Source organism: Candoia aspera, chromosome 3, assembly GCF_035149785.1.
Source record: "Candoia aspera isolate rCanAsp1 chromosome 3, rCanAsp1.hap2, whole genome shotgun sequence".
Classification (NCBI taxonomy): domain Eukaryota; kingdom Metazoa; phylum Chordata; class Lepidosauria; order Squamata; family Boidae; genus Candoia; species Candoia aspera.
This window is the reverse complement of record NC_086155.1, coordinates 209,090,469-209,117,259: the sequence shown is the minus strand read 5'-3', so window position 1 is coordinate 209,117,259 and position 26,791 is coordinate 209,090,469. Positions and strand designations below refer to the sequence as shown.

The 26,791-nt window shown below is 53.7% G+C and overlaps 1 protein-coding gene across 4 annotated transcripts in view; it reads left to right on the top strand.

Moving 5' to 3' along the window:
• HSF1 (heat shock transcription factor 1) overlaps positions 1-23,392 on the top strand; it is a 50,638-nt gene extending 27,246 nt beyond the window's left edge. Inside the window, exons 5-14 of one of the 4 annotated variants that reach the window (XM_063299786.1) lie at positions 14,389-14,464; positions 14,820-14,881; positions 15,016-15,112; positions 16,412-16,542; positions 17,726-17,947; positions 20,196-20,288; positions 21,470-21,575; positions 21,664-21,729; positions 22,309-22,378; positions 22,595-23,392. In XM_063299786.1, coding sequence (XP_063155856.1) covers positions 14,389-14,464; positions 14,820-14,881; positions 15,016-15,112; positions 16,412-16,542; positions 17,726-17,947; positions 20,196-20,288; positions 21,470-21,575; positions 21,664-21,729; positions 22,309-22,378; positions 22,595-22,800 — 1,129 coding nt within the window. In that variant the 3' untranslated portion in view covers positions 22,801-23,392. The remainder of the gene's footprint in view (positions 1-14,388; positions 14,465-14,819; positions 14,882-15,015; positions 15,113-16,411; positions 16,543-17,725; positions 17,948-20,195; positions 20,289-21,469; positions 21,576-21,663; positions 21,730-22,308; positions 22,379-22,594) is intronic. The other 3 variants (XM_063299788.1, XM_063299785.1, XM_063299787.1) reach the window with 3 other exon arrangements.
• The last annotated feature ends 3,399 nt before the right edge of the window (positions 23,393-26,791 follow it).

Below are 26,791 nucleotides of genomic sequence, written 5' to 3'. Positions count from 1 at the left end.
ACAAAAGGAGCAGGTGTACAAAGCCAGTTGCTTGCTTGCTTTGCAGCTGTCAGTGGGCACTGCTGTTGCAACGCAGCATCCCTTCTCCCGGGCCCTGCCCGTTGTAGCTTATCGCGGTTAGAAGGCCTAGAGCTCCCTTGCTGAGGGCTGACTTCTGCCCAGTAGAAAGGAAGGAGGGAGCTGTCTGCCAGCATTGCAAGGTAGTCCAGACGATGCATACCCAGATGAACTAATTCTATTTTATTGTAAGGTGACATTAACAGAATCTTGCATGTCTGAAAGTACATATCTCCCAAATTGCCTTTACAGCCCAAGGAACCAGGGAGAGTCCCTTCTGAGACATTTGCCACACCCCCATTCCTTCTGCAGGCTCAGCTGCCTTTTATCCCGTTGCCCTGGCTGCAGCTCTTCCCGGTCTCCCAAGGTCATTCCCACATCCCATTATACTGTCTTCCCTGCAGTGGCATCAAAGTCTAGTTCTGCCCATGAGCTGTTTCATCTGAAGGTCACCTGGAAGTCAGCATAGCTCCACCTTATTTTTAGAGCAGAGGAATGCTATCACACTTGTAGCAGCATGTGTGTATGTGTGCATAAGGGCCTGTTGTTATATTCCTGGGCTTGGTGGGGTACTAAAGTCCCATTGGCCAGGACTCTGTATGTATCTCTGTTGTTCAATGCTTTCCCAATGAGCAGCAGATAAAAGAGGTCCTATTAGGACCCCACTATTTCTCCATGGGGCAGCCCAGCCCAATCCAGCTATTGGCATGGTGCTGCAATACTCAGGTGTGCTGGATCCCTGTTTGGTTCCCATCAAGCAGAGGAGAGTGCCACACAATGTCTACAAAACTGCTGCTCCTCTCAGATGGGAGAGGTCATCTTATGCAGCCCTACTGCTATTTCTGAGGGTTGATGTTCCTTGTGTCTTACTTGCCTGTTTTCCTTGGCTTTCATTTCTCTCATCCCCTCGTTGTTTTGTTCTCCATAGCTGCTGCCTCATGGGCTGGTTTTAGAGAGGAGCTTGCATCCAGTCTGGTTTCAGTACTGCTGTGTTAAGAAAATACTGTTGCTCCATAGGAGCTCCTCAGCTGACTGAGATTCAGAAATAAGACACCATTGGCAAGGGCTATACAGGGAGAAGCAGCGTGATAAATCTTGGTAATGGGATGCACTCAGGGAACTTACTGATAGTCAGGAATGACACCATTGTGACTAGGGATAGCAACCTACTCTACACTTTCTCTGTCTTACTCAAATGCATTCTGTGAAAGACTTGATTGACAAAAGCTATGATGGAGCTCAGTATCTCTGGGCCCACCTGGTGACAACCAAGGCAAACAGAAGACTGCAGTGTGAAATGTAAAAAGAGGAAAAAGTATGGAACATGTAGTGAAAGGATGAGAAATAGGTATGTTACAGAACTATGAAATTAAGACAAAGGGGAAGGGTGATATAGATCTAAATGAAAAGAGTGACTTATGGACTGGAGTTGGAGTATGCATACAGAGAAGAAAAGGTATAGATTTAATTGTGAATGAAAGGGATAAAATGTATGTCAGAAAGTACAATTTGGTGTCATCAAAGTTAGTGTATGGAAGTAGGAATCTATCGCATGCTACACCCTACTGAATTGTGATAATGAGAGAACCAGCTATCAACTGGGAAACATTTAAAATAAATGTTTAAAATATTGTTGCACATTTAAAATAAATGTGATTGAGGGAAAAGGAAGTGTTTGCTAGATAACATGAAGAAAGTACAATGAAAGCAACTGGGCCATTTGGAGACCCAGGAATGAATGGTGATTGTGCAATGAATATTTACTTTTAAAAGTTTTGTTTGATTCATGTATACTTTTTAAGCATGTCTGTGTGTACACACAGAAAAGGAATTAATGAAAAAGCATGATGGATCTAATTATTTATTATGAAAGAATTAGCGAAGCATGCAAGGATGATGAAAGGTTCCGAATGTAAGAAAGATTGTTTTTGGGTAGTGCCTAAAATGAAGCTTTGGGGGGAAAGTGGGCATGGAAAGAAAGAACTAAGAGGCAAAGGGAATTAATGCAGTAATAGAAAATGCAAGTCCTATATGAAATGGTAGAGTATTACTAAGTGTCATAGAAATGTGTGGAGTTGGACTAGTGGGGAGTTCAGAAAAGGATGTTTGATGGGATGATGAAGTGGAAGAGGCTATGGATGAAAAGCAAGGTTGTATAAAAGAATCACTGCTGTAAGAATGAGAATGAAATATATCGTATGTACAGAGCGAACAGTAGTATAACGAATAGTCAAAGAAAACAAGGAACAGTAAAGTTTAAAAGAGGCAGAGAAAAGGTGTAGCAGTTTTGAAGGAAATATTGTTTGGGAAGTGGTTGAAAAGGCCTAAGAAGAAGCCTCTGGCAGAGTGGACTGAATTCAAATAAAACTGATGACATGAAACTGAAATGAGGGAAGCCTGGAAGAAGTATGTCATTCGTTGGTTGGCAATCGCTCATAGCCGAGTAAGATTGTCTTCCAGGATTAAAATCTTAACGGTGGATCCGTAAGTGGCTGTAAAGGCCAATTCTGGATCCACACAACCTCCCACAACGAGGACATAAGTTTCCAGGTAGAAGACAAGTCACAATGAGGATTTGCTTGATGTGCCTTCCTCTTGGCTTGCTTCTCCCTTTCGCCCTGTACCCATGCTTCTTCAAAGTCCGTAGCGCGTTTAATAAGGGCTGACCTCCAATTTGAATGCTTATGAGTTAGGTCTTCCCAGTTCTCAGTACTGATATTAAACTTTTTAAAGTTAGCTTTGAGAACATCTTTGAATCTCTTTTGCTCTCCACCAATATTCTGTTTTCCGTTCTTAAGTTGGGAGTAAAGTAGCTGCTTTGGAAGACGATGATCAGGCATTCGAACAACGTGGCCAGTCCAGTGAAGTTGATGTTGGATGATCGTTGTCTCAACCGAGGTGGTCTTCGCTTCTTCCAATATGCTAACATTAGTCCGCCTATCTTCCCAAGTAATTTGCAGAATTTTTCGGAGGCAGCGTTGATGGAATCTTTCAAGTTGGAGGTGACGTTTATAGAAAGTCCGTGTTTCACAGGCATACAATAGGGTCGGTGATACAATGGCTTTGTAAACAAGCACTTTGGTCTCCCTGCGAATGTCCCGATCCTCAAACACTACACTTCATTTGGGAAAAAGCTACACTGGCAGAGCCCAGACGATGCTGAATTTCAGCGGCAATACTGGCTTTTATAGATAGATGGCTGCCAAGATAAGGAAAGTGGTTGACATTTTCCAGTGATGCACCTTCAAGCGGAATTGATGGTGCTGCGGAGGGATTAGTTCGAACTTGCTGGTAAAGCACTTTGTTTTTTTTAATGTTAAGAGAGAGGCCAAGCTTATCATATGCTTCTGCAAAGATGTTTAGGATAGTTTGAAGATCTTCCTCTGAGTGTCCGCAGACCACGTTATTGTCAGCAATTGGAGTTCTATAACAGAGGAGGTGGTTACCTTATTTTTTTGCCTTCAGCCTACTAAGATTAAAAAGCTTTCTATCTGTTCGATACATAATTTCTACACCAGTAGGAAGTTTCCCTTCAACAAGGTGTAGAATCATAGCGATGAAAATAGCAAATAAGGTTGGAGCAATAACACATCCCTGTTTAACACTTTAAATGGATCGCTTTGAGAGCCATCATTATTCAGGATTGTTGCCATCATGTCATCATGGCGTAGCCGCAAGATTTTCACAAATTTATCAGGACATCCGATTTGCAGAAGGATAGTCCAAAGAGGAGTATGATTTTTTATGGTATCAAAATCCTTAGTCAGATCGATAAGCGCCATGTACAGAGGGCAGTTTTGCTCCTTGCACTTTTCTTGGCGCTGTCGCACAGTGAAAATCATATCCACTGTCCCCCTGGAAGGGCGGGAGCCATTTTGAGTTTCTGGGAGGATGTCTCCTGATATGGATTTGCAGGAGACGATTTGCAAGAATCCTTGCGAGGATTTTACCCGCCGTAGCTAGAAGGGAGGTGCCTCAATAGTTTCCACAGTCTGTGCTATTGCCCTTTTTAAAAAGAGTGATAATTATGGCATCCCTAAATCTGCTGGAATCTCCTCCCTCATCCAGATTTTATCGATGAGCTTGTGAAGTTGTTGTGTAAGCTCAAGCCCGCCTTCTTTGAAAGCCTCAGCAGGAATCCCATCAGGTCCACTAGCTTTGCTATTTTTCGTTTGATTAGTGGCTTTTCTAACTTCCTCCAAACTAGGGGGCGCTGCAAGCTCGTCTCTTATTTGTTTTTGCCGGATTTACAAGAAGACTTCATCAGCCACAGCAGAGTGACGATTTAGGATACTGTAGTAATACTCTTTCCAGCTCAGTGCAATAGACTCTTTGTCCTTTAGAAGTTTGACACCATCTGTTGAACGTAAGGGATTTGTACCATAATTTGTTAGTCCATAGATGGCCTTTGTGGCATTAAAAAAAAACCCGTGCAACATCTGCAAATTGTTGGATTTCTTGGGCTTTTTTTAATCCACCATGTGTTCTTAAGTTCTCTAGTTCTTCTTTGGACTTCTGCCTTTGCACTGGCATAGATTTTTTTCTTAACGGCACAGTTAATATCTTTTTGCCATATCTGGAAGGCTTTTCTTTTCTTGTCAATAATGTATTCAATCTCACTATCATTCTCATCAAACCAGTCCTGATGACTCTTAGTTTGACATCCTATAATTTGTTCACAGGCTGAAATAATAGAGGTCTTCAATTTAATCCAGTGTTCCTCAACATTTTCAGGAAGTTCTGAAGGCAAGTGTTCCTTAAGAGTTGATTGAAAGCAAGCTCATTTAGTAGAATCAAGGGCCGATATGTTCATTTTATGCCTTGGTTTTCTTCCCTGGAGCCTCCGCTGAGGGACAATCTTTATAGCCATTGTAGATCAAATTAACCGGTGGTCTGTCCAGCAGTCACCGGTGCTCGTCATGGCTCTGCTGAGAAGTACATCATGGTGATCTCTAGCACGGACAATTAATCTAGAAGATGCCAGTGCTTTGACTGTGGACGCTTCCATGATGTTTTAAATTTATTTTTCTGACGAAGTGTGTTAGTAATGACAAGGTTATGCTCTGCACATTTGGTCAAAAGCAAGATTCCATTCGTATTGCTATTGTCAACTCCTTCTTTCCCAGTAATCCCCAGCCACAAATCAAAGTCATGGCCAACTCTTGCATTGAATTCAGCCGGGAGGATAATTTTATCCTCCTTTGGTATCTCTGGTAAGATGGTGTCCAGCTGGGTATTGAATTTTTCCTTGAGGTCCACATCTGCATCTAGTGTTGGTGCGTAAGCACTTAGAATAGTTGCCTGTTGGTTTTTGGCAAGTTTTATTTGGAGAGTTGCTAAACGTTCATTAATGCCAACGGGAACTTCTGACAAGAGCTTCTTGAGGTCGTCTTTAATAGCAAAGCCTACCCCATATATCCGTCGTTCTTGTTCAGGCAGTCCTTTCCAAGAGAAGGCATAGCCTCCTTTTTCTTCCTTCAGCTGCCCCTCTCCTGCTCCTCGGGTTCCTCGAAGTGCTGCTATATCTGTATCAAAACGTCTCAGCTCCCTTGCTATAATGGCAGTCCTGCGTTCAGGGCGTTCGCCATCTGTATTGCCCTGCATCGTCCCTATATTCCACGTTCCGAAAGTCATATGTCTTTTTCGGCCACTATATGGCGACCCCATTGGACACGGTAATCCAGTCAGGGAGAAAAATGAGGCAGACTACGTTTAGAGCACCTTTTCTAGCCCCTTCCCCATATGGGGTGAGCAGAGTGGATCCTAAATGGGACTGTTCAGTCGTGGATACGGCCGCCGAACCACTCAACTGCCTCGGACCTTGAGTCGGGACGACTGAGTCCGTAATCCACCACCCCTGTGCTGGTCCATGACTAGGGGCTTCCGGATTTCACAGTCCTGCCCCTGCTGCCATTTGCCAATCGCCACGGGGCTTTTAATCAGTTTGGGTTGGGTTCAGTGTGGCTGGGAGACGCCTGTGTGTGGGTTTGTTATCGGTGCACAACAATCAGTACACAGTCTTCACAGAAAAAGGCACTAGTTCAGTGGCGTGGATACCGTGGCGATTGGTGGCCTTTTATCTGCTGCAGCCTTCACCCGCCTTCATCCGCAGCCGTCGTAGCAGTAAGCCCTGCTGTCTTCTGCCTGTTCTGCCTTTGAGGACTTCCCTGGGTCGCTCTTTGCCTGGTTCCTCCCCCTGGACCTCACCACCATGGGTCACCCTGCCGGGAGCACATGACTCCCGGCAGCTTCACTCCCAGGGTTCATTGGGAACACGCAATTCCACCCACCACAACAAGGGAACGGTCCAACAAGTGGGAAGCGTGTCAGAGCAGTATGTCAAAGTGGTATTTGATTCCACCGTTGAATTGAAACATGCATGACATATGCTTCTGTCTGAGGAAAACAATAAAGAAAAGCAAGTCAGAAATGCTGGGAGAATGTTGAAAAATGATACGGCTGCAGATGTGAACAGAGTAACTGGAGAAATGTTAAATGTCGATGTCGTCACTTATTTGTTTCGCACAATTCAAGCCAGTCCACACGCAAGACTGCAGCCGTGCCTGATGCCTGGAAGAATGCCATGATTGTTGCTCCCCCCTCAAAAGGGAAAGGTGGGAGGAGTGAACGCAAGAGCTGCAGCAGGGTTACTTGGCTAAGTGTGCCTGGGCAGCGGTTGGACAGAATTGCGACTGAAAGCGTGCAGGAAGTCATAATAAATTTCAGGAAGTGCCGTGTGGTGGTTATTCCAGACGCTGCAGACTGGAATTTGCTCTTTGTACGTTGCTGATTTAGAGAAACATATGACAAAGCAAATAGGCTTAAATTACAGAACGCTTTGCTTGAATATGGGTGCGCTTGGCCCATTCTAGATAAGGCTATTTTCCTGACCACGTGGCTGGGTGAGGTTCTGAGTGGTTAGAGCTACAAGAGGCCATTGAAGGGAGGGGGTCAATTCTGAAAAGGGCCTCAAATTTTGGAGGCCAGTTTTGGATCTTCAGGGGATTTGCAGGGTGTCCCAGAGTCCTCACACTCCTATTCCTCCTTTAATACTGAGTAAGTGAAAAATAAAAAAAAGTCACAGCTGACATTTTGCTGCAGGAGTCAGGTGGACGGAAGCCGCCGCTGCTGCTGCTGCTGTTCCCAGAGACTCCCCAACTACTACCAATATTTGAAGTCACAATCTTCTGCCATTTTGAGGCCGGACGCATGAAAACTTGTGTAAGCCAGCCCTTTAAAAAGCTGTTCAGAGGGCAAAGAATCCTCCAACTCTCTAAAGTGGGTTGCCTGGTCTCTTCTGCCAGCTGCGCCATCTGCTAAACAGAGACAGCCCAGAGTCCGATAAAATGTAGGACCGATCAGAACAGAGCTGCTGAGAACGAGTGTGGCGGGCTGGGCCGACTGCCCTGGTGCCTGTCTTCTCCAAGTGCAGCGCTTGCCTTTTCGGTCCCCCCTTCCGCCTAGGGCGGAAGGCAGGGCTGCTCCCCCTGCCTCATGCTGCAGGCTGGCCATTCCTCTGGGGTCTCCAGCCCTGAGCTCAGGCAAGGTGGGGGATTATGAAAGGGCAGGGCAGCTTCCCAGGGACAGACCTTCTTGTAGATGCTCTTCTCGGAGGGGCACGTCTGTCCCGGCATTGCTATCTTCTTGGCCCTGGGCAAAGGTACTTTAATTTCTCCAGGTTTTAAGTTTTCTTTTTTAATATTGCCTGTGAGGAGCGCAGTTATGTGTGCTTTATCGGTTTTTGGTAAACTATTCTAGAAGTTCTGCTGAAGAATAGTGTGTACGCTTTTTAAATAAAAGGAAATGTTTCAAGAATCGAACCAATCAAGGATTTTTTTCCAGCAAATGTTTTTTCGTGGGGAGCTGCAGCCTGGTCGTGTCTTCCTCGGTCTCACGCCTCGATACCCTTCTGCCCATCTTGGGGAGATGCGATCGGGCTCCCCCAGGGGGGAAGAAGGTGGCGCGGCCCCATCTGGTAGGTCAAGCGCAGAGTCCCAGGATCTGATTTCCTTCTCAGCCGCCTTTAGGGGTGGGCCGGGCCGGGCCAAGCAGGTGGTGGTTCTGTGAGGGTGGGCGCCAGCTGCAAGCCTGGCAGCTCTCCAGGCTCAGGGCCCGGTCTCTTCAGAAAGAGGTGCAGAGATGCCTTGACTTCTTGGGAAGGGGGTGGAAAAGCGGGCGGGCTTGGAAGGCAGCCGAAGGGATGCGGGGGGGGCGAATACCCAGGAGTCATGGCGGGGCTGCTGCAAGCAGATGTCGCTCATCCTGGCCTCTCTCAGCACAGCCTGCCTTATTGTCTCCCCTCCTCAATCTGCCAGCAGCCTCAAGATTACGCTGCTTGCTGGCTCCCTCTGAGCCTTTGATCAGGCAGCCTGCAGGTGCTGTGGAACGGTGCCCCCCCCTTCAGCGCGTTTGATCTTTTCATTTGGTACAGAGGAGGGGGCACCAGCAGCGCTTCCCAGGATAGTTGTTTACCTGCATAACTTTCCGCCAGAGCGCTTCCAGGGAGCTTTGGTAATGACCAAATTGGAAGAAGCTCTTTCTTGGGTCCCCTTGTTAAAATAGATCCTGATTCTCCCAAAGCTTTGAATTCTGAATATCAAGAAAAGCCAACTACCCTTTTCCTTCATTTCACCCCTCAGAATCTTCTTACTGTAGCAGCTGCAGTAGACAGTACCTGCAGCACCTTGGACTGACCACAACTCTCAGCACATGCCGTTTCTTTGAAAATAAATGCAAAAATGAACTTGTTGGGTCGAGCCAGAACTGCTTGTCTTCTCCTGGAATGCTTTGAGAACAGTCCCCGGCGGTCTGTTCGTTCCCTGTTGAGGGTCAGTGGTTCAGAATGCGAGTGGTGTAGCTTGCCTTAGGCAGGGAGGACATTTTCTCTGGGGACAAAGGGAGCCGCTGATACGGCACAGCTGCTGTTTGCTGGTTTATTATTTCAGTTTAGATTGCCGCCCATGTCAAATTCATAACTCTGAGCAGCTAGCAACAATTAAAAACTATATTTTAAAACAAGCTAAAAAACATATAAGCACAGTCAGCAGCCGAGGCACAAAAACCAAGAGCGACAAGTAACATTCCACTGCACGGGCTCTAGCGCATACCTGCCCAAGCCGGTCGTCTGCTCACCCTCAGGTTCTCGAGGAGGCTCCACTGGCCATTGATGCTCCTTTGGCCGACAACACAGCACCGTCTGCATTCAGAAGTAAATGTATGTTCCTATCCTCAATATTTCTGTTGTCACCACAAGCACCCATTATACAGCACCAATCTCTAACTCTGTATTTGCACAAAATTGCATAATTCGAACTGTTTGCCTTATCCTGATTTCACTAAATCAGTTAACGTGAGTTGAACTTTATCATACTCATGCATTCATCAATTACTTGCTAAAGCGTAAAACTGGTCAGGCCAGTGGCCACCATAAACACCACGCCAGCAGTTCTCAAGTTTATTGATGGTTATCTCCTTTACCCTTTAATGAGAACTTACCGCATTCATAACTTTGATTTCATCTCTTCAGAGTATCACTCTTATTTGCATACAATACTCCCTCCACCGTTCTCTCTTCAGTTTCATTCCGAACCATTTCATCACTTAGTTTGAATGCCATTCTCTCTCGTTTTGCCCTCTTCACCCAGAACATTGTTTCCTTTAAAATCATTCTGCGTTTTCTCTGCTCTTTCAATGTTAACTGTTCTTTTTTTCTAATCACCTTTTTTTTCTATTCATATTGCATAGACTGAGGTTGAAAGGTATTGTATAACAATTGTTACCAGTTTGGGTACCTTTTGGGCAGGATGCCACACGTGTAACCAAAGCCCAGCTTTACCCCAAGCATTCTCACGCTAGCATCTGTGGTCTAGAGGCTGCCGTGCAAGGCGGCACAGATTTGCCTGCATCCCACCAATTCAGAAGCATGCGCGTTGTGCTGATGTGTATTCAGGAAGAGTAGTGAAGGTTTCTGTTGTGCTTTGGTTCTCGGCATGACCTGAACATGCCACTCTTACTTAACCAATGGTATCTATGCCGCTAGAGCGCTTCATTCCTTCTACGTGGCATGCATTCGAAATAATCCACCTGGTAGGAGTGGAGGTGGCAAGTGGAGCTCCTAGTTCAGGAATTAAGCCTTACGCAGCCAAAAACTTCGCCAGGCACTTGCTTTCGTACCTCAGAGTAGTACATCTTGTGAGAGGCCTTGCGAGTTGAGGGATCCGGTCATTCTCCCTGCATGACCTCTGAACAGAAGACCTCTGGGTTGGCAGGAGGAAGACGGCGGCCCAGGAGGCTCAAGGCCCTACTCTGGCCATAGATTGCAAACCAGCATATATACAATGTGGGCCAGGGACTCTGGGCTACCCCAGTTCCCACATATGAGAGCTGTGGGGGCTCAGATTTCCACCAGCCTGAAGCTCTTGCTCAAGCCCATACTTCCCTGGGCAGGAGGCAACTTTTCAGAGTGCTTAGAAAAAGGCAGGAAGGGACACTGACTCAGGAAGACCTGCAAAGAAGAAAAGCTTTAGTCGGTAGTTTATAAGGGCCAGCTTCGAAGGTTTCATTGTAGTAGCTTAGGAGCATTTTCTTTACCCCACATTGTACGGAGCAACATTGATCCTTATCCTCTGCCTCTCTTAAAATTTAGCCCCCACCCCCCAGTGATTTCCCTGGTCTCGCTCCACACGCCTGCCTTTCCACCCCACTCTTGCCCAAGATTGGAAAGGGCTAGTGGGCTTGCAGAGATGCAGGCTGTGCTCCACAGGGGCCCATTGGCAGCAGTGGGGAGGCAGGAGGTCTCCAGAGGCACCCACGGGGAGGGGAGGGGAGGGGAGGGCCATTCAAAAGCACTTCCTTGCTAGAGGAGCTGTGGACAGTGGCCATTTCTGGAAGATTCAGCAGGAAGAGAGAAATAGCCTTGAAGTCCAGGACATTGTCCTGCTTGGTTCTTGCAGCCACCATAGCAGCTTCTGCAAATCTCACAAGTGGGGAGAGACAGTGGTTCGAATCTGAAATGTGTCAGACTCAAAGCACCCCATTTTTGACTGTATCGAAAGCCGCTGTTTTTGTTTCTATTCTGACTCTTCCGAAAGTTTTCAGAGCTTGAAACTGACCATGTCAAGCTCAGAAGCTGCTTGAGACACTTCCAGCAGGGTTGAGATTGTCTGCACTGGGCCTGGAACAGCTGCTTTGAGCTCAGAACAGGGCATTTCAAACTCGGAGTTGTTTCAGGTTCAAAAAGGTTTTGTACCCCTTAAATTAAAGCGCGAGAGCCAGTTTGGCCAAGTGATTAACGTGCTGCACCAGGAGCAGGAAGAGCCAAGTTCTAATGCTGCCATAGGTGCGATGGCAGCCGGGCGACCTTGGGCCAGCTATTTTCTCTCAGCTCTAGGAAGAAGGCAGGGAAACCACTCCGAAAACCCTGCCAAGAAAATGGCAGGGACTTGTTCCAGCATTTGCCAGGAGTCAAGACTGACTTGAGGCTGTTTAGAAAAACATGTTCCAAAAGATGTCTGTTGGTTTGTTGAATTGTAAATATAGTCTGCTTCTTGGACGCTTGCCTTAGAGATCATTGATCATCTTCCACGTTTCTTTTACACGGCTGTTAGTTGCTTTGCTATTATTAGCTGTACGTCTTATAAGTAAGTAAAAGAAATATTGACTGGGTTTGTGCAATATGCTAACCCTAAAACAGGGTTAACTAGAGAATTCTTGCTGTGTCCTAAGAAGGAGCAACGGAGTGCCTTACACTGCACTTCGCCTGTGGCAACACAGCTGAGTTCCCCCAACGTGGTGAATTGCCAGCTGCCTGAATCTGCGAGCCTGCCGTTTGAACCCAGTGACCGAGTGAAACAAAGCTCGAATAAACCTATAAATCTATGGTTCTTTACCCCCTTCCCTTAATCCTAATGAACACCCTGCTCTCCAAGGAGGGGAGAAAGCCGGCAAATGGCAACTTTTGGGTTTGAGAGCCGGGGGGGTGGGGGGGTTTCAGCGCACACCCCAGTTGAGAGCTGGGCCCCTGAGAGCTTCCCCCTCCTCCGCCGGCCTCCCCCCCAGAAGCCTGTCCTTGAGGGGCTCTTCCAAATAGGGCTCGGTGGCCCAAGCAGAGCACCTTTAAACTGCCATTTTCTCCCTTGGCAGAATTTCATTTCAGGGAGAGGCAAACACCTGGGGCTAAAGGAACAGTGGTTTCCTGAGAGCACAATAACAGGCAGAAGTGGGAGAGCCCCAGAAATGCGGACCCCCCCCCCTTGAAATGTGCATCCCCAACTTGTGGCCGAGGAGCCACCCATCCTGCTATTTCTGCTGGAATCTCCCAGCCTGTTCCCAAAGACTGTCTGCCCCCCACCCAAAACACCTACTTCACACCCACAGAGTATGCACGCATTTCTCATTCTCTGGCCCCTGTCAGACCCCACGTTCTCCCCCACCTTGCAGGGTCACCCCTCCCCACCTGGTGTAGGTTCAGTCTTCCCCTTTCCCTGCTCTGCAGGGGGACTTGAACACCCACACCCAGACCACTTGTTCAGAAGCAGCCTGAGACTTCAGGGCTGCATGACCATGTCCCAACGCAGATTGCAGGGCATACTTGATGTGGCTTTTTCTGCCAGTCGGAAGGAAGGGGATCTGAACAGGGGAGACCTAACAATTACCCTCATGTCTTGGTCAGATCCTTCCCTGGTGAAGTTTAGGCTATCAGCAGCTTTTCCCCTCTGCAAGAGTGGGTCATCGGTTAGGATGATTTGCCCTGGTGATGGATGGATTTTTCTAGAGGGCTCTAGGGGAATTTCCTGCCGGTGTGGCTGACGCTCCTGTCAATGCCCTGGTTATTCTGTAGAATGCAGGGTGGTCCTGGGCAGGTGACTCAGTCACTCCAAAGCATCCTTTCCCTGCCTGCAGAGTCTGACCAGTACCGTGGTACGCCTCCGAGTTGAGGGGCGTACCCCTCAAAATAGAGGGGCCAGGCTGCTCACCGGGACTGGCTAGCACAGACGGATTGCACCAGTAATTCTCCATCTCCGCTACCTTTAAAGCTCTAAATGGCTTAGCACCAGGTTACCTGAGGGAGCGCCTTCTGCATGTGTACCTACCGGACCTTAAGGTCACCTAAGGAGGCGAGGGGGGCCTCTGCAAGGGGGAGAGCTCTTTCTGTGGGTGCACCCCATGGATGGAATTCCCTTCCCAGAGAGGCTCTGCTGGCCCCCACATCAGCTTCGTTTCAGTACCAGGTGAAGACCTTTTTATTCTGAATGGTCACCGTGCTAGCGCCCGGTTTATGTGGTGGTTTTATTTTGTATTCTGTGTGATTTTATCTATATATTTTTATTTGGATTGTATTTTAGTATGTTTTATTGTAAACCACCCAGAGAGCTTTGGCTGTTGTCTATTTAATTTTTTTTGTAATAAAATAATTAAAAATTAAGTAATATTTGTAGATACTAAAAGCACACTGCTGCCTCTGCCCAGTGTGCAGAGATTCCACGGCTGGGCTGCTGAGCCAGGAAGCAGTGGCTGTGAACTGCTGCTGCCCTCAAGTCTGCATCAGCAGACAAAACACGGAGTGGGCAGGCCCCACAACTTTTCCACTTCTCTCTCTGAAAGCAAAGCATCGCATGGGTAGCTAGCCCTACAAGCGGTCCTCGTTTAGTGACCATTCTCAGTTACAGTGGTGATGAAAAAGTAACTTTGTGACCAATCCTCGCATTTATGACTTTTGCAGGTCTGTGAAGCAAAGGAAAGCTGAAGTAAGATAAGCACAGTTGCAGTTTCACTTTGCGACTGCTTCACATAATGACCAAGTTGCTGGTCCCGTTTATGGTCACTAAACAAGGATGACCTGTATTCTCCTTTGGCGGTGGGGTTTTTCTAAGGCAGCCTCCATCTGGATGCACTGAGACTGCAGCTCCCTGAATTCCCAGGAAGCAGGGCCAGAAGGGCCAGGTTGAGAAGACTGGTCTTGATAGTGAAATGCTCCAGCTGATGGAGATTTGCTGCCAGCAGTACCATCAGTGATGAGAGGGTAAGAGCTGCAGGAACATGCCTGTCCTCCTCCAAGGCGTGTCTTTACTGCCACTGCAGCAGGCTCGTTTCAGGTGGAGCCATACTTGCTGTTTCTGTCCCCCACCCCCATCCGAGACAACAAGGCTTTGCCCAGTTCACTTCACTTGGGCACCCACAGGGCACAAGCCAAAGCCTAGCTGTGGCATCCCATGGACTGCCAGCTGCTTGGAGTGAATTGCTGCCTGCAGGAGGCTTTTTGCAGCATCTCATTTTCAGTGGCAACTAATAAGGCTGACTTTCTAAACAGCACGGTCACCCCTTTTCTTTCAGTGAGAACGAGGCACTGTGGCGAGAGGTGGCCAGTTTGCGGCAGAAGCACGCACAGCAACAGAAGGTTGTCAATAAGGTAAGTTTGCCCCCCCCCCCCGAGTTACTCCCTACCTTAGGGAGCTGGGCCATGCTGTAAATCAGCAGCTGCCTAGGCAAGAGCGGAATGCGTCAGTCCGCCAGTGTAAGATCACGGAAGCAGCCTGGGGCGGATTACGGCCAGATCCTGTCTTGGGCCGTGGGTAACAGGTCCAGGAGCAAAGCTTCAGCCAGCACCTCTGCCGTGAGAAGCCCCCAGCAGCTCCCTGATTGGAGCATGTGTTCTTTTCCAGGGCTGCCTCAGGGTCGTGGTCATCTGGGCAGGGTTCTCACAGCTCCTGCCAACGATGCGCAGGATGCAGCTCCCTCACTGGTCTTCTCCCTCTTTTCTGCAGCTTATCCAGTTCTTGATTTCCTTGGTGCAGTCCAATCGTATTCTTGGGGTGAAGAGGAAGATGTAAGTGAGGCCCCGGGCGCATGGTCGATTGGCAGTCTCTCTGCCAAAGCAGGGTGGAAGCTCTTTCTTGGCATGGGGGCCCTGGGGACCCTGGCTGTAGGGAGGTCTCACTGTGCCCTTGCGCTCCCTTCCAGCCCCTTGATGTTGAATGACGGCAGTTCACCCCACGCCATGCCCAAGTATGGCCGGCAGTATTCCTTGGAGCACCTCCACAGCCCGTCCCCATACTCCGTAAGTTCTCTACGTGGGCAGAGGTTATGGCTTGGCTTGGCAGTTGGCCTGCTTTGTTATCAAGCTGTCTCTTGGCCCCCACTCCACGGAGGGGCTTCAGGGGCCCTGGGCAGACCTCTCTTCAGTGAGGGCTGCGTTCCCTGCAGGGACAGCCTCAGGCTGGGCAGGACTGGCATCACCCCTGCATTCTCACCATGTTCTTGCCTTTGCCCTCTCTCTCTCTCTCTCTCTCTCACACACACACACACACACACACAGGCACCAACCAACCTACAATTCCCGTACAAGCATTTGTCTCATTCCCTGGTCCTTTCAACTGTTCTCCGCTAAAGGGGGTTGCGCAGCCGATGATTCCACGTGCTGTAGGAACCCAGCCTTCCAGCTGAGCTCGATCCCAGGTCATCGCTGGCCACATCCAGTCTCTGGGCAGCTGCACAGAACTGGTTTTGTTGGGTCATCTTCTGGGATTTTTGTTACTTCCTAATCAATGTTTCGTGGAATTCATCGGTGGTCTACCATGCAAATGCTAACCAGACCTGGCTCTGCTTCGCTTTATTTGAGACTAGCCCAGGCTGGCCAGCTGCAGACCCCCTGGACTCAGGCCTGTCCTAGGACTGGGCGTGAAGCAGCCGCTGTGGTAAATCCTCAGATGGGCGGCCTGGCAGGGCCTTGTGTCAGAGGAAGAAACCAGGAGGCACCTGGGCTCACCTTTTCCAACAAACAAACAAACATTGTTAAAAGGCAGAAGCATTTGTGGGCTGCAGCTCACTTCCTCAGCTTGCAAAAGCGTCTGCCTTTTAATACAACTTGCTGACTGGCAAAGGTATGCCCGGACCCCTCCTGATTTTTGCCACCGCAGACTAACACAGCCCTCTCCCAGCATTTGTGAACCCAGGGGTTGCGTTCCCTTAACCCAGGCTTGGTGTTCGCATGTCGCAGGAGCCCGACCTTTCTGCCTCCCCTTCCCCACGGTCCCCCTCCTGCCGCGTCCACGTTCCGCCTTCCGCCTCGCCTTCCCTCCTCTCCTTCTGGCGAAGAGGCTTTGAGGAGAAAAGGCCTTTTGGTCCTCTTTTTCAAGCTTAGTTGCGGGGAGCGGGGGAGGCAGTTTCTCAGAGTTTCTGCTGGAGGGAGGGAGGGAGGAGGTAAGGGAGGGGCTCCTCCCCAAAAAGCGCTCTGTCTCTGCTGCGCAGGGGCTTCGGATTCAGCTTGCCTCTTGCGGGGGAGGGCATTGCGGGAGGGGGCGCTGCCCGTCGCCCGTGGCCAGCAGGGAAAAGCCTCACCCCCTCCACCTTGTTGCAGGCCTCCTCCCCCGCGTACGGCGGCTCCAAGCTGTACTCCCCCGGCTCCGGCCCGATCATCGCTGATGTGACCGAGCTGGCCCGGTCCAGCCCATCCCCCTGCCCCAGCAGCAGCAGCTTTGAGGAGGAGAGGTAGGCGGCTTCTCTGGGCCAGGGCGGGTCAGGGGGGCCGGCTCGGGACTTGCCCCGCCGCCACTGGGGTTGGCGTCAGCACCCATTGTGGGGGGAGAGCCGGTGATTTGCTTCTTCTGCTCTCAGCCAAGAAAGGGGCATGGCTCAAGGGCTGGGTAGGGCTGGATTGGCCCGTCCAAAGGCCCGGTGGCTTTGTGCGAGCCCCTTTCCCGGGTCGGCTTGGTCTCCATCCTTTGGGAAGACGGCTGCCACTCCTCCCTTCCCTCCGCTTCCTGCCCCACCAGCTGAGTGGGGCGCCCCAGGGTCTCTGCCTGACGGGTGAGCTCCGCCCCCGAGTCACCCGGCAAGGGCCGGGCACCGGATTGCATTGTGCGCCCGGAAGCCCTCCCCCCCGGGTCCCAAGCGGACTGGGGCCAGGGGCCCACCCTAAAGAGGCCCGCCCTCTCTGCATTCCTCGCCCCTGACAGGAGGATGACAGGTTTGGCCCCCCACCCAACGTTCACTGGGTTCAGGCACCTGAAGACCCCTTGCCCATCGCTCCCTCCCCCATCCCCCCATCCCCCCCCGCACACAGAGGAGACCTTGCCGGCACCGAGGCTGCGCCACAGCAGCTGGAGCCGGCCGGGTGGCCCCAGGCCGGTCCGTCCTCTCACCCCAGCTCGCCTCCCAGGGCGGTTGCGGTGGGGAAAGGAGGAGGAGGAAGGAGTGTTAGGGATGTTCCCCACCTTGAGTTATTTGTAAAAATAGTAAGGGCAGGATAAAAAAAAACCTTTAACAGTCTTAAAGAAAATAAATAAATAGATAGATAGATAGATAGATAGATAGATAGATAGATAGATAGATAGATAGATAGATGGGTCCTCGCCGCTCTGTTTTTCGATAGCTGGCGGCTCCTCCCCAAAGTTCCTGGGGGGTGAGCACTGCAGGGAATCCTGCCCCCAGCGCTTGCCTTCCCCCTTTGAAACTCCCTGTGGCTGATTGGCCATGGCTGATGCCTTTGCTGGCCCTCAAGAAGAGGAGAGACCGGGGGTGGGGGCAGCTCCAGTGGTGGTGGGAACCTTCCTGTTCTTGCCTGCAGCCCCCAGCTGTGTCCGAAAAGCCCCTGGCATTTTGCCCTGCCTGCCTGCCAGCCTGCCTTCGGTGGGACTCCCCCTTCTCCTTGTCTCTCCCCGGACTGTCGTAGGAGCAGCCCCGTGGTCCGTATCAAAGAAGAGCCCCCGAGCCCCTCGTGCAGCCCCCCAGCAGAAGACATCAGCCCCGTCGGCACACCGCTCTCGCCCTCAGCTTTCATCGACTCCATCTTCCAGGAGGACCAGCCTGGGAGCACCTCCTCTGCAGCCCCTTCGGCCCACAGTGCCCGAGTGCAGCCACACGAAAAGTGCCTCAGCGTGGCCTGCCTGGACAAGTAAGTGTGGGGTGCAGAGCCCTGGGCAGAGGGCCCCATCCCCTCTCCTGCCCTGCCAACCCTGCATCCCTCCCACCCTCAGGTTTGCCGTAGCCCATTAGCCGGAACTGCCTGCTCACTGTCCAGCCGGCCTGTGGTGGGTTCGGGCTTCTCGGCCGCTGAGAGGAGGGCAGCCCACGCACTCAGAGGCACTGCACCAAGCGGGTCAGGCCAGGATCTGCTCCCCCAGAGCCATGCTGAGCTGAAGCCCCTTGGGGTCTGCTTCTGCATGGAGCTGTTGACCCACAGCTTCCTCAGGGGAAATGGTCTCAGACCCTGGTGCCACAAAGGGCCCCACCGAGCTGTAGGACACTGAAGGGCCGTGCGCGTGCGCACGCGACCTGCTGAGAAATTAGCAGCAGGTTCTTCCTGGCTGGCCTGGCTACCGGATGAGCCCCAGGGACCCCAAGGGCCTTGGACAGCAGGCGGACGCCACAGGCCCTGGGACGGTGCCACGTCCTCTGGGAAGAAGCTGAGCTTGCTGGGCGCTCTGTGGATTCCCGAAAGGGTCTGCCCCTTGGATCCTACTCCCTCCTCTGGAAAAGTGCCAGGTCGCCCCTGGTACAGACCAACCGGCGTGGCCTGACGGAGGAACGGTTGTCTCCAGAGCAGAGGGCGGTGCCTGAAGGGAAGGTGGCTGCCAAGGACAGGACGTACCACAAGCTTACCCACAGCCGGTCCAGACGCGTCATATCTCTCGCAGCCCCATCCTTCCTGCGGCTGGCAACGCTGCTGCTTTGCTCCAGGCAACCCGGCATCTGGCTGAGTCAGTGGGCACCTTCCTGGCAAGTTCAGCCTGCTGATGCCTGTCGGGCTACAGATATGGCAGGCAAAGCCTCTGTCTCTGGAGCCGCTGAGAGGCCTGCTGCCCCTGAGGCCAGGGTGCTCTCAAGCCCTGGGAACGTTTCCCCCCCGCTTCAGCCCACATGGCAGGGCGGCAGCATTGGCAGAAGGGGCTGCATCTGTCTCGGTGGGGAGGGGTGTCGAGCAGGTGTGGAGGGCAGAGGGCATGGCCTTGAAGGACAGGCGGAAGAGCTGCTACCAAGGCGACGGCCAGATAAGTGTGGCTTGAGCCAGCCAGGAACCCTCTCAGGCCAGCCCCTCCCTGGTTCACACAAAGATAAAGCGAGGGAGGGGGAAGCACATTCAGACATGCAAGATTCTGTTACTCTAGCTGTCACAGCAGGAGTGATCTCAGCACTTATGGCCTCGATTTCTTCGTCTGGTCTGCGGTATGGGGCTGACACAAGCAGACTGGGAAGGACCAGGGTTCTCCTTTGCCCAAAGGAGTTCGGGGCCTTTTGCACTGGGGGGAGGCGCACTGGCGCCTGGGTCCTGCCGCGATAGGAGGAGCCGGTTTCCTCTTCCCCACTGGATGGGCCTCCAGAGCCAGTCAGACCAGGCTGCTGAGAGACTGCCGCGTTGCCTGGCTGTCCAGCCCCTGCAGTCTTGGAAGGCGGCCTGGGCGAGACGGAGGGGCTCCCTTTGGCAAGGGATGTCTGGGACTTCGGGCACAGAGGCGGTCGCTTCCTCTGCTTTCCATGTCTGCACGGAGCCCTCGCTTGGCCCTGATGTTGGAAGCCCCCGGAAGGCTACGGTCCCAGAAGCAGAGCGACGCACCCCAGCCCCCCCGCGGCATGCCTGGCCTGGGTGGCGTCCTTTGTCTGGAGGAAGGACCCGCACAGCAAAGCCCACAGGGCTCGGGGGCTTGTCAGCCCTGCCCCCCCCCCCAGAAAGCTTGCCACGTGAGCTGCTTCTCCGGAAAGAAGAGCCTGTGGCATGAGGCGGCCAGTGCAGGGGGACCTTTGCTCGAGCCCCGCACGGGGCAGGGGGCTGAAGCGGGGGCCCTTGAGGGCCCTTCAGGTTCTCCGAATTGTGTCATTCTCCTGGCTGAGGAATGGGGGGCTCAGAGCCGGTCAGGAAGCCCCTCCTGTGGCGAATTGCGAAGCGCCCTGCACTTGTGGGGGGGCTGCTCTCCCAGAAGCTCCAGCGGCTGCTAGCTGTTTCGCATTTGCGGCATCTCCTCCTCACGACTGGCACGCTGTCTCTGCTCCGTCTCCCCCTCCTGGCCTTGCTGTCGGCGCTAAGCCCTGCCGGTGCCCCCTCCCCACGCCAGCAGCTTTCTGGTGGTCGCCAGCAAGGCTCTTTCCTCTCTCCGGGCAACAGGCTCCTGGTCTTCTCCACCGACTGTTCTTTTTGTATCTTTCAGTGTGGTTCGTGCTCCGCAGATGCCCGAGGTCACCTGCCTTTTCCCCAGCCCTTCCGCCTCCTCTTCCTCACTGCACTGCAGACCACAGCAAGGGTTAGCATGTTCTCAGGCGTGGCCGTCCCCTCAGGAGACGTGGGGAGACGGGGCAGGGAGCCAAGCAGGCTGCAGCGGAACTGTGCCCAGAAAGCTGCTGCCGGGCCAGGGCTGCTGCTGGAGTCTGAAACAGGATGCTTCGCCCTCAGCTTTTAGAGTGGGCAGATTGTTGAGGCTGCCGCAGCGCCAGAGACTTTGTCTTGGTCACCCAGCTAAGTGCAGATATGCCCGGACCTTGCAGGAAGGGCATCTGCCAGCTCTGCCCGTCACCTCCCCTTGGAAGACCTGCAGGCGGGAGCAAACCCGGCTGCCGGTCAGAGCAGAGCTGGGCTGTCTGGAGGGCAGCCATTCCTGCGGCTGGGGCCCGGGAGCCTTTCCCTCCGGCTCCAGACAGTCGCTAGCTGGCTGGCGGGAGTGCCCTTGAGCCCGAGGAAGGGGACATTCTGAGCCCTGAGCCATCTTGGTCCCAGATGGCGCCTCCAGATGGGGGCGCTCCTGCTGGCTGTTGGTAGAGGCAGCTGAGCCAAGGAGACCGATGGAGAGACTGCGGAAGGGGACATCTACGTCTGCCGTCCCGTCCCTCTTGATGCTCCCACTGAAGCCTACTTGCTGAGAAGCAAGACGGTCAGCTGCCATGGGTCCGGCAGGCCTCTCCCTCTTCCGCCTTATGGGTGCCTGGCCCGGGCTGCTCTCCCCTGGCCTCAGCCTGCCGAAAAGCCTCCCAGCAGAGGGGTTGAGGTGGCCTCCTCCCCGGCTGGCTGGCAGCACTGCAGAGCCCTGCTCTTCCTTGGGCGCTGCTGCCTCTCAGGGGGGCTGCCACCACAGCGCAGTTCTGCCGAGTGCCCTCCGCACGCAGATCCAGGCCCGGCAGCAGCACCCATGATATGTGCATATGCATCGGATACACACAAACACAGGAGCAGGCTGAGTGCGGGGGACCCTTCTGGGGAGAAGAGAGGCCAGCAGCCTCCAGGCCGGCTGGCAGGGCAACTTCTGGGAGACAGCTAGGGCACCGTGCTTCTCAGTGCTTGCCATCCCCCCTGCCCCCCCCCCCAAGACACAGGACCAGGCAGGACATGCCGGAGGCGTTGGCAGGGGCGACCAGAAAGGCCGTGCGCTTGGCTTGAAGTGTGCCGCTGCCCTCCCACCCCGTCCAACAAGGTGCCTTTTTGTTTCCCCAGAAATGAGCTGAGTGAGCACCTGGACACCATCGATTCCAACCTGGACAATCTTCAGACTGTGCTAACCACCCATGGCTTCAGCGTGGACGCCAGCGCCTTGCTGGACGTAAGCCCTCCTCTAAGGAGCCTTGTGCGGGTAGTCAGCTTGGGCCGGTTGCCCCTCCCCCTGACCCTCGGCTCCCCTCTCCCCACAGCTCTTTAGTCCTTCCATGGCGGTGACGGATATGAGTTTGCCAGATCTCGACAGCAGCTTGGCCAGCGTGAGTTTGCGTTTGCTGGTTTTTGGCAGGAGGGCAGGAAGGACGGACCCTCCCGCCCTCAGTGGGCCCCAGTCGGCCCATTTCTAGGCCAGCCTCTGGCAGGGGCTGGGAAGGATGCCAGGGCAGTGCCCCCAGCACCCTCGAGCCTTGCACGCTGGAGGCTGAGCTTGCCCCAGTTCTTCCTTGCTCGCCCAGTGGTCTTTCCTCAGAGCAGCCTTTGGTGAAGGCTAGCCAGACGTGGTCCATAGGCCCGCAGGCAGAGGCTTCCCTTCTAAGTGGGGCTCCTGGGGGCAAGTCCGTTGGCCCCCCAGCCAGGGAGGGATACAGGGTCAAAGGGAGCCCTCCGAGCAGGAGTGAACTCGGAAGGCATGATCCGGTGTGGATTCCTGCTGCAGAAGCACCAGTGGAAGGAAGGGGTGTGGAGGCCTGTCCTCGGGCTCAGGCAGGCCAGGGGCGCCTTGAGAGCCCAGCCAGCAGGTCTCTTGCCTTGTGAGCCTGGGAGCTGGGGGTGCCACCCATGCCCATCCACCCGCAGCCGCCCCTCCACCCCACATCTCACCCGCCGTGGCCTCTTTGCAGATCCAGGAGCTCCTCTCCTCCCAAGAGCAGCAGAAGCCAGCCGAGGGGGAGGACTCCGCAGCAGACGCAGGTGGGCATGGGGCTCTGTGAGCTGGTCCTGAGCACGCCCGGGAGCAGAGGGGTCAGCTTGGGTGGGGGCACACTGTCTGGGGCAGGCCGCAATGGCTTTAAGCCTTGGAAATACCCGGGCCTCCTCACTGGGGACCCTCCGAGTGCTGCCGGGGCCATTGGAGGGCATCCCCCCGCCTTTCCCACCCTCTGATCTGCCCCCCCTCTGCCTCTTTAGGCAAACAGCTGGTGCATTACACAGCCCAGCCCCTGTTCCTGGTGGACTCCAACGCTGTGGACATGGGCAGCGCAGACATGCCCATTTTCTTCGAGCTGGGGGAAGGGCCCGGCTTCACAGAGGGAGAGGAAGGCTTGGAGGACCCCGCCCTCTCCCTGCTCTCCGGGACAGCCCCCACCAAGCCGCAGGACCCCGCGGTCTCCTAAGGCCCAGCTGAGCTGGAGAGGTCCGTCGGCAGCCTCCGTTTGCCCTGCTGTGGCAGTGGGCTCCCTCAGGACATGAGGGTCCGTGTGTGTGTGCTTCCCAAGGTGGCATTGTGCGACCCTGCTTCCAGGACAGTGGCTCTGGGAGGGCACGGGGCTTGGAGGAATGTGCCAGAGCCCAGGCCGTGGCACCAGAAGACGTGTCCCCGCCATTGCGATGCCTGCGTGACAGTCGCTCTCCGTGTGTTGAAGGCGGATCCACCGGTCAGACAGACTCCTCGGCTCCTTGGAGCCAGTGTCCCAGTGCCCTCCGTCCGCACCAGGCTGAAGGGTTGGGTCTCTGGGTGACGCCCACAGTCCTGCCTCCCGGGCACCCGTGTGAGAATCCCCCCCCACACATTTCCTCAGTGGGGTTTATTTTATTTCCCTTGGCTTAGCAGTAAAGGATTTGTACATTTACATTTTGATTGTTACTAGAAAAATTGTATTTTGAATTTTTACATAAGAGAAGATGCCACTTGCCCCTTCCTCTCTCTCACAATATAAATATCTATATATACATACTCAAATATATCTATATCTCTATGGAACAGCCCATCACTTTATGAGCTTTGTTGTGTTTGAAGTTTTCTTTTGGGGTTCTGGTTTGCAAATGGCTAGTTCTTTGGTGGAAAACTGAGAAGCCAAGCCCAGGAGGGAGCCTGGTGGCAGCTGCCTTGGTCCCAATCCAACAGACTCCTCGGGAGTGCCCCCTCTTGTGTCGGGCGGCCTGTTCCTCAGGCCCACTCCTACTCACCTTTTTTATCTGTGCACCCTGACCCACAGCCCCCTTCCACTGAGCGCAGAGCAGCTCACTCACCCCATCTGCACCGTGTGCCTCCCGAATGTTCTTACAGAATCCTGTGGTTGGAAGGAGCCCACAGGGGCCCCTTTGTCCTTCAACACATCTGACAAAGGGGCATCCCCCGACATTCAGGGTCACGGAGGTGGAAGCCGGGTCCCTTCTCTGTGGAATCCTGTGTCTTTCTCCGTCATATTTCCAGAGCTAGATGCCATCCTGCTGCCTAACCATGTATCTGTATTCCCACCCAGCATGGCTGTGGGCATTTCGTCAGCCTTTTTCACAGGCCAGGCTGGCAGATGCCCAGCACACAGATGCCACCCATTGGTGTCTCAGAAGTCTCTCTGGCAGCAATGGCAGCGGGCAGGTGCTTCCTTGGGAAATCTGTCCAAAGGGAGCCCAGGCCTCGGCCTCAGCTGTTCCAGCTGCCTTTCCCATCGCTTGACCTGCAGCCGGCCTCCCTCACCCTGCCCAGCACCATCTTGAGACTCCAGGGAGATGCCGGCATCGTTGCTCTGGAGGAGGCCTAGCCTTGCGTGGCTGGGTCTGATCCATCACAGCTACAAGGAAGGAATGCTGGTGGGCTGAGACGCCGCTGCAAGCAGTGAATCCCTTTGGATCCCCCTTCACCCACATTTGGTCCCTTTGGTGGCCTCCTTTGGCAAATAAACCTTGCCTGCTTTCAGTCCACCCAGTCCCTCAGAAGCCAAAAGGAGAGCAGGTGAAGAAGGGTCCGTGGCTTCCATCTCATGAAGACCCCTGCCCTCGCTCTTGAGCACACACGGGCAAGGCCTGGGGCGACTTCCTGCTGGCCAGCAAGCTAATCCATCAGGGCCCACGAGCGGCTGGGACTTGTGGGAAGCAGGGGAGGGCTGAGAGCAGCATCAGGGACTACCTCGGGTCCTGGGGGAAATCCCAGCCCACTGCCCAATTGCACAGCAGCCCTCAGAAGGGAAGGCTGGTGAAGGAAGAGCGTCTGGCTCTCCTTAGCTAGAGGCTGATCCCAGGAGCCTTGCTTCCCTTGCGCTGGAGAGTCCTTCGTGGCTGTTTCTGCTGGCCCCAAATCTTTGTCCCACACTCAAATTCCCTTGCTTCTGGAGGGGGCATTTCCCGCCCACCTGGTGTGCCCCCAGGGTACACCAGGTACACTGGTCCTGCCTGTCCTCTTCAGTGCTTGGCCACGATCCATGGCTCTCTTTTTACTTTCGGAGCAGGATTTGTGGCTGCGGCCATGGCGGAAGTACTTGAAGAGTGCGCAGTGCAAGAGGACGGCTGAGCCCCGAGGGCCAGATTTCCCGCAATAGAACCCCTCTCGCGGTTGCGTGACGGGCCACCAGTTTGGGCGCAAACTCCACACTCCCTGGATCAGAACGCGCCCCCTCCTGCCCCGAGGGCTATAGATCGGCCTTGCCAAGCTGCGAGGTGGGAGGCACACGAGGTAGCACCTCCCCGGCTGGGGGGACACCAAGACCCACGGCTGTTTGCGCATCTTTATTGATTACAGAGGCTGCACCTTTTACAGAAGTGGAGGTGCTGCAGGAGCAGCGCACGAGAGCAAAGGCAGGCCCCACCACCACCACCACCGGATCAAGGGAAAACCCAGAGCTGCGAGGCAACGGCAACGCTTCCAAATCCCTACACACACACACACACACACACACACACACACACAGCCAGGTCAGCGTCCATAATCAACAAACCTCACATCCTCCTTCACAACAACTTCGACCACCCACCCACCCAATCTAAGGATTGTGACTGAACGGCAGGTCTCTGCAGCCTGTGTGGCTCCAGACAGACATGTGCCAGGGGAGGTGGACAGAATAAAGCCAGTTCTACTTTGGCACCCACTCCGTAGAATCGTAAGGGACACTGGGATCACCTTGTGCGGGGAGAGAAGACCCTCTGTACCCCTGGGGGTCTCCACCCCATCCTGGAATTGCTTGACAAGCCTCCGCTAAAGCTCTATGCCAGTTCCTCAGGGGCCCAAGGGAACACTGCTGACTGACCGAATCCCTAGCCACCTGTTCAACAGCTGGCAAGGGCCACGAGGTGCCCCTCACCCAACCCTCTGTGCCCACAGTGGCTGCCTAAAGATTCCTTTGGGAGCAGCAGAACTGGGGGGTGGGGGTGGGGGGGTGGCTTGGACTTCTCCCAGTCCTCCTCCCCACAAAAGCTGCAGCCCCCTCCTGCTCCCACCCTCTGGCAGCCACCCTCAAGGATGCTGCCAGGCTGCCTCGTCTGCCCACCCAGTTCCGACTCCTGCCAGCAGGTACTTACTGGCCTCTGAGCCCTTGGATCGCCCTGAGGGCCATGGGCTCACCTGCAGGGCTCCTTGGCTCGGCTCCAGCTCAGTGCAGGGAGCCAGGGGTCTAGGGCTCATAATCCCCCTTCCCTCTGCAGACCTTCCTAGCCTATTTCCTCACTCCTACCCCTAAGTAGGTCCAGCCAGGGACATGGGTGGGCAGCATAGAAGCCAAGTGAGGACAATGGATTAGCCACTCTGTCTGGGACTCAGCTGAGCCAAGCCTAGGACCATGCCAAGCCCGCAGCCCCTCTCCTTCAACAGAAGGTGCCTGACCCTGCTGTTGGGGGGGGGTGTCCCCAAGCAGAGCCAACAGCAGGCTGCACAAGGCCCTGGAGGTGCTTACAGGGGTGATCAGCACATTGGGTGTGGGCCCCGCTTGGTGCTGGTGGGTCTTCTACTTCCTGCCAAGGGCATATTGTGGCACAACTGCTAAGTGCTAACAGGGAAGGGACCGGCAGCATGTAGATGTTTGTGCTTTAGAGTGAGGGGTGGCCAAATGCCATTTTGCACCCCTTCAATTCCATCACTGGCACGAGGAGGCATCTTAGAGGACAAGAGGATGCTGCAGGCTCAGAGGAACACGCTGGCGCCACTGTCCACTCTCCCACACTGCATCCGCGCGCACACACACACCTATTCTGTGCCTAGCTGTGGCAGGAACTGGGGCAAGGGAACAGGCAGGGATATGGACCCAGTTAGATAGCGCAAGAGCAGGCAGGTCCTTGCAGGTGACTGGGGTATCTCAGGATCTTCAAGAAGGGTGGGACGAGGTGGCAGCAGCCCTCCTCACATGCCTGTGGGGGAGAAGAGACATTTGTCACCTTGCCCTGCACCACGGGGGCAGC